Consider the following 6,934-nt stretch of genomic DNA (forward strand, 5'->3'; position numbering starts at 1 on the left):
TCAGATAATAAAATTTGAATCTCCTATGATCAATAATTCTTCGACGTCTTGGTCGATTGCCATGTTCATACCCATAATGCAGGCTTCATACTCGGCAGTGTTGTTTGTGTAGAAAAAGCAAAGTCGGGCTGTGGCTGGATAATGCGAACAAGTGGGTGAGATCAAGATTGCCCCAATTCCAACACCTTTTGCGTTCATAGCTCCATCGAAGAACATTTTCCAAGCATTGGTGTCTTCTGATGTTATCTCAATTGAGTTTACCTTTTCATCCGGAAAGTAAGTACTCAAAGGTTGATATTCATCATCAACAGGGTTTTCGGCTAGGTGATCCGCTAAAGCTTGGGCTTTCATTGCCGTGCGGGTGACATAGACTATGTCGAACTCAGTGAGCGGGATCTGCCACTTTGCTAACCTCCCTGTGGGCATTGGTTTCTGGAATATGTATTTTAAAGGATCCAACCTGGTGATGAGATAAGTGGTGTAGGCCAACAGGTAATGCCTCAGCTTCTGAGCAACCCAAGTCAAAGCACAGCAAGTCCTTTCCAACAAGGTATATTTAGCTTCATAGCTTGTGAACTTTTTAATCAAATAGTAGATCGCCTGCTCTCTTTTCCCAGTCACGTCATGTTGTCCGAGGACAAAACCAAAAGAATTCTCCAAGACTGTCAAATACATAAACAAAGGCCTCCCCGGTTCAGGTGGGACCAAGACTGGCGGGTTCGACATGTAATATTTGATTTTGTCAAAAGCATCTTGACACTCATCCGTCCATTTGATTGCTGCATCTTTCTTTACCAACTTGAAGATGGGTTCACATGTGGAAGTCAACTGAGCTATGAATCGGCTAATGTAGTTCAACCTTCCCAGCAGGCTCATAACCTCTTTCTTGGTTCTTGGAGGGGGCAGATCTTGAATGGACTTTATCTTTGTTGGGTCAAACACGATGCCCCTGCGACTGACTCTAAATCCCAAGAGCTTGCCAGACGGAACCCCAAATGCACATTTGGCCGGATTTAGCTTCAAATCATATTTGCGCAGCCGCTCCAAGAATTTTCTTAGGTCCCAAACATGGTCGTCTTGGGTCCTGGATTTGATGATCGCATCATCCACATACACCTCTATCTCTTGGTGCATCATGTCATAAAAAATGGCAGTCATGGCCCTCGTATAGGTTGCCCCAGCGTACTTCAGACCAAAGGCATGACCCTGTAGCAATAAGTGCCCCAAGGTGAGGTGAAAGTGTCTTTTCCGCGTCCTCTTCATACATCAACACCTGGTGACATCCTGCATAACAATCTACGAAAGACTGTATCTCATGTTTGGCGCAGTTCAACAAGGAATGTGGATGTTCGGCAAAGGGAAGTTGTCCTTGGGACTTGCTTTGTTCAGATCTCTGTAATACACACACACTCGAGTTTTCCCGTCTTTCTTTGGCACTGGAACTACATTAGCTAACTATGTGGTGTATCGAACCACTCGAATCACCCCCGCTTTCAACTGTTTTGTGACTTCTTCCTTAATCTTGTCACTGATATCAGTTTTGAACTTTCTTTGCTTTTGCTAGACATGGGGATAATCGGGGTATGTTGGCAACTTGTGAATCACCAAATCGACACTTAGTCCTGGCATGTCATCATATGACCAAGCAAACACATCTTTGAATTAAAAGAATAGTTGGATCAACGCATCACGAGTTTTTTCATCTGTGTGAATACTTATCTTGGTTTCTTTGACTTCTTCAGTACAACCCAAATTAACCGGCTCGGTATCATTTAAGTTAGGCTTAGGTTTATTCTCAAATTGTTCCAATTCATGATTTATTTCCCTAAAATCCTCTTCCTCATCATATTCTGGTTCTTGGTTCATTATTTCACAATTAGACAACGTGATTGGATCTGGGCATGAAGTCCGCAAGCATGTCATGTTATTTAAAGCCCCATTATTAGAATTGAAAGAAGAAATAAGAAAAGTAACAAAAAATCAGAAAGAATAAAGAGAGATGAACGATGAAATATTGATTTCATTTCATTGAATTTTTAAGATAACAGGGTTTACATTGGAATTTAAAGACAAGAAACTAAAAGAAACATCCGAGTTACACCCTGAAATAACTCGTGATGTTGAAAAGGTGGCAGGACTAAGGACTACCGGGATTCCCGCCTGATTGGGAAAGGAGTAGCCTTCCAATTTTGCAGCTTGGCATTGGGTCCCATGTATAGCACCTCAGCGGTGCTCGAGCCTTCTCTCGGCTGAACCTTGTGGGTTCATACAGAATTTGCCTCATAGCCCCACAGATTTCTTCAATTTTCTCGGCCGTGAAGGCCTTATCTTCCTCTTCCTCATTGTACTTGGGCTTGACAAATGTTCTATAAAGATGCGGAATCGGCTAAGGAAAGACCCAACCATCATTCTTTCGTTTATCTGCCCATTTTTCATCAGCTGGCGTTGGTTGGAATCCTACCCTAAAGAACCTCTCGCTAGCAGCCAGAGTAATAGGTTCGGTGATTCCTCGCAGTGACGTCCCGAGCCCCTTCCCGGGTTTGTAACCATGCCTGATCATTTTCTTGGCAACCATAATTGACGCATTTGATAGAAAGGGTTGAGGACATGGGTTTCCTTCTTCACATTGGTCTGCGACCACCACTTCAAAAGCTTGATAAAATATATGCTCACTACCTTCTCTGGCTTCGAGACATGGGACTGATGGGTCCAGGTAAATCGACTGCACGTCCTCTCCATGGACAATAATCTCTTGATCCTCATGTTCAAATTTCACAATCTAGTGGAGAGTGGAAGGTACAGCCTCTGCTGCGTGAATCCAAGGTCTTCCCAAGAGGAAATTATAGGAAGTATCCATATCCTGGACCTGAAAGGTCACCTCGAAATCCACCGGACCAATAGTCAAAATCAGATCAATCTCACCTATGGTATCTCTTTTGATGCCATCAAAGGCACGCACACAGACGTTGTTGGGTCTGATTCTCTCAGTACCGATCTCCATTCTTTGCAGAGTTGAGAGAGGGCAAATATCTACCCCAGAACCACCATCTAGCATGACCCTTTTCACATAATATCCCTCGCTTTTAACTGCCAGATGAAGGGCTTTATTGTGGGCGGCTCCTTCCGGGGGCAAATCATTCTTGCTGAAAGAGATCTGATTGATTGCAAAAAACCATTCCGCCATCCTCTCCAACTGTTCCACAGTGGTGTCAATGGGTACATACGCTTCGTTGAGGGTTTTGATCAATACTTTCTGATGTTCAGTTAATTCATTAGCAGAGACAACAAAGATACCTGAGCAGGAGACTTCCGGAGCTGGTCAATTATCTCGTTGTCCGCCATTTTCATTTTTCGGAAGAATTCCTCTGCTTCTTCAGCACTCACTGGCTTTTTGAGTGGGAAACGCTTCTTCGTGGGATTATTCACTTCCTCCAGATTGAGGTATTTCTCAGCCGGATTATTTTCCTTTGATTCTCCTAAGACTTCTTTTCCTTTGTAGGTCACTACTGCCTTGTTGTAATTCCAGGGGACGGTAGTGGGATCTGTCATGGGCCTCTACGGTGCGCGGCCAATAACCACAGGCTCATTCAGCCTTGGTGAAATTACTGGCCCCCGCACCACGTAGGTCCCTTTAGGTACATACATTTTGGACCCCTTGTTTAACTCAAACCTTCTTGGAGGGCTCAATGACATCTGTTCTTTCTTGCGGCCCCGAGGAACATAGAGAATGGCATCTTTTGAGGGTGCTGCCCCAGTTCCGGTTTCCTTTTTCTTTTCTGTATTCTGAGGGGCGAGTTTACTCTTCTTCTCCCCTTTGTCCTGTTCTGCGGTAGCCCTTGGTTTCTTTTCCACATTGGCTATCGCAATGATAGCTTTTAGAGCTAGGTCAAACTCTCTATCTTCACAGATCATTCCAATAACCGGCCCGTTGTTGTGAGCCGGTAATGGATTGTTGGTTACATTAGGAACACCTTCGTCCTTTAGCACTATTCGCTTCTGTTCTATGAGGTTTTCCACAGCCCTTTTTAGGGTCCAACAGACATCTGTATCATGCCCTTCCGCCCCTGAGTGGTAAGCACATCGAGTACCGGCTCTGTAAGCGGGCGATGCTGGGTTTTGCCTGCTTTGGGGTACATGCTGCAACAAACCCATCTGGACAAGTTTGGGGAAAATGTTGGAATATGACTCACCAATGGGTGTGAATTTTTCCATCTTGGGTGGTTCCCGGGTACGGGCATTCTAGGGGAAGTTGTTCTGTGGAGGTGGGGGATTATACTGAGCTTGGTGAGGAGGTTGATTTCTAGGAAATGGAGCTTGGTTTTGGTGGAATTGTTGTTGTGGCCTAGCATATGGTTGTGCATTCATTACCGCATACGGCTGAGGAGCCATAGCATAGGCCGCATCTTGATGGGGATAATAATGTTGTGGGGTGTTTGCGGAGAAGTAATTTTTGGATGGACGGGGTTTTCTTACACTTGAAGTTGCCATTGCCGCTTCTTCCTTTTTCTTTCGGTTTGCTACACCTCCAGACCCGCCTTGAATTGCTTTGGAGGTAACCCTTATAGAAGACTGACTCAATATGCGCCCTATTTTTAACCCATTCTCGACCATTTCGCCAATTTGATGGCCTCGGCAAATGGTTTTCCCATCGCAGACATCATATTCTAAAAATAATCGGCCTCTTGGGCTTGAAGAAAGACACTGACCATCTCTGTTCCATCCATTGGAGGCTTAACTCTAGCGGCCTGCTCGCGCCATTTGACAGCATACTCTCGGAAGCTTTCTGAGGACTTTTTCTTTAGATTTGACAATGAGTTCCTGTCACGGGCAATGTCGTTGTTATACTAAAACTGCCTGACAAAATCCCGAGCCAGGTCATCCTAGATATGCCATCGAGATATATCCTGGTCCATGTACCATTCAAAAGCAATAACGACCAAGCTTTTACCAAAATAAGCCATGAGGAGCTCTTCTTTTCCACCTGCTCCCCGCAATTGGTTGCAATATCTCTTGAGGTGGGCTATGGGATCCCCATGCCCGTCATACTTTTCAAATTTTGGGGTTTTGAAACCCAAGGGTAGATGCACGTGTGGGAACATACACAGGTCAGCGTAGGATACGCTCTTTTGCCCGCTCAAACCTTGTATATTTTTTAGACTCTGCTCCATGCTCCTCATTTTCTGAGTAATTTCTTCCTGTTCAGGGTTCTTTGAGGTTGTCTCCTGCCTCGTGGTAAACTCGTACCGGGGTTGCTGAGGGTAGAAATTAGTAGTGAACTCGGTAGGTCCCGGTGGGAAAGATGGTACTTGAAAGGTGAAGGATGATGCATCAAAGTTTGGCCTTGGTAGAGTGGGTTGAGCCGTGGCTGAAGAAGGTGGCGCAGTGAATATATTGGAGGTTGTGCCTGACATCAACACCTGGGGGCAGACCTCAGAAGGTGTTCCAGCAAAGTGAGCCGAAATGGTAAGATATCCCAGCGGAGTATTCGGGTAACTTATAGGGACGTTGGAGGTGCCACTTGCCCTGGGAAGTAGCTCGGGGAATCCAGGGATCACACTTGGTGGTTCCCTACCATTAGACCAGGCGTCCCACATTTCCATCATGCGGAGACGCAGAATTCAGTATTCCTCTACAGCGGCCGATTCCGAAGTTGGGATGGCCGAAATCGGGCTATCCTCAGGGGTAGGAACCGTTGGTAGATGACCCTCAAATGACATTTCAACGCTGCCCTTTGACCTTGTGAAGTAAGGATGTGAAGCCAAAGTACCACAAAACCAACCACCTTACTATAGAGCCTGACTGGATACAAACAAAACAAACCGGTTAGTGCGCAACAATTAACACACATATGGAATCGCATGTTGGGGTGTGATGCACCTATATAGTTAAATGTGTTTCTACATGTTCTGCAATGGTTGCGTGTTTCATCCCGGCTTTCGTTTATTTCTCCAATTTTTCTTTCTTTCCACTTTGGCTATTTAATGCTTCTCCTCTTATTCCTATTTTCCTCTCTTTTCTTGCTTTTCGACCCCCCCCCCCCCCGCCCTCTTTTTTCGTTTTTCTTTTGGTTTTTCTTTGACTCTCTTTTTCTCTGTTTTTGGTTTTTATTTCGGTTCTTTCCTTCCATATTTCACTTTTATTTGAGTTATTTACAAAATCATGACCAGATCCGATGAGGATTGCCTACGTATCACGATGCCGCGTGAATCAGATCATTACGTTGTTCAAGAAAAATACGAAAAATAAGGAAACAATATTTTTTTGGAATTTTCAATTTTCATTAATAAAAATCCTAAACTTTTCTATTAGAAAAGACTCTAACATACTCATTTTGGAATTGTAACAACTACAAACAGACTCAAAACAACAACTGAATTACAGACTCGATAAATGAAAATCATGAATACATAAGCGCTTCGACTCTTAGGGCCCGTGGGACATCATTCGGTCTTGCCACGGGCCTCTGTGCAAGATCCCCTTGAATATGCTCCAGATCACTCATTATTTGGCGAACAAATGTCATAACCGCAGCAAAGAAAGTGGTTCAAGTCATGTCCTCACATTCTTGACACTTCACGACGATGTAGTCGGCAATGGCTCTAACCCTCTCTCGGATGACACCTTTTTCTTGGAGCAAACGCCCGATTTGCTGAGTCCAAGCTGCTAGCACCTGAGTGTCATGATGATTTTGACTCTGTAACTTTTGCATATCTTCCTCCATCTGGGACATTAGGGCATAGCAATGTTCCCTTTCAGCTTTGAAGCTCCTAGCTTTTTTAGCTATCTCATTTTCGAGGGTAGTGCTTTCTCTTCAAATCGGTGATTGTTCCCTCGTATTTTCTTTTCAACTGCCGCACATGCTATGCCCGTCCTTCTGCATTCTTTGTTAGCTGTGCTCGGGCATTTGCTAGACTAGCCTCAGATTTTTCTACGT

The 6,934-nt window shown here is 44.5% G+C and overlaps 1 protein-coding gene across 1 annotated transcript; it reads right to left on the reverse strand.

Moving 5' to 3' along the window:
* Nucleotides 1–2,779: 2,779 nt before the first annotated feature.
* On the reverse strand, nucleotides 2,780–4,152 carry LOC109241400. The gene is made up of 3 exons (XM_019408146.1): nucleotides 3,607–4,152; nucleotides 3,295–3,555; nucleotides 2,780–3,253 (listed from the first exon to the last, which is right to left on the reverse strand). Exons 1-3 carry the CDS (start codon nucleotides 4,150–4,152, stop codon nucleotides 2,780–2,782), a joined length of 1,281 nt encoding a protein of 426 aa, XP_019263691.1.
* Between the last annotated feature and the right edge of the window lie 2,782 nt (nucleotides 4,153–6,934).

Source organism: Nicotiana attenuata, unplaced genomic scaffold (assembly GCF_001879085.1).
Source record: "Nicotiana attenuata strain UT unplaced genomic scaffold, NIATTr2, whole genome shotgun sequence".
NCBI lineage: Eukaryota > Viridiplantae > Streptophyta > Magnoliopsida > Solanales > Solanaceae > Nicotiana > Nicotiana attenuata.

Excerpts from the sequence above, each read along its gene's own strand:
- LOC109241400 (XM_019408146.1), bottom strand. The coding sequence starts at position 4,152 with ATGGGTTTGTTGCAGCATGTACCCCAAAGCAGGCAAAACCCAGCATCG. Across the intron at positions 3,556-3,606 it reads CCTACGTGGTGCGGGGGCCA|AGGCCCATGACAGATCCCAC; the intron begins GTAATTTCACCA and ends CGCGCACCGTAG. Across the intron at positions 3,254-3,294 it reads TCCGGAAGTCTCCTGCTCAG|AAAGTATTGATCAAAACCCT; the intron begins GTATCTTTGTTG and ends ACTGAACATCAG.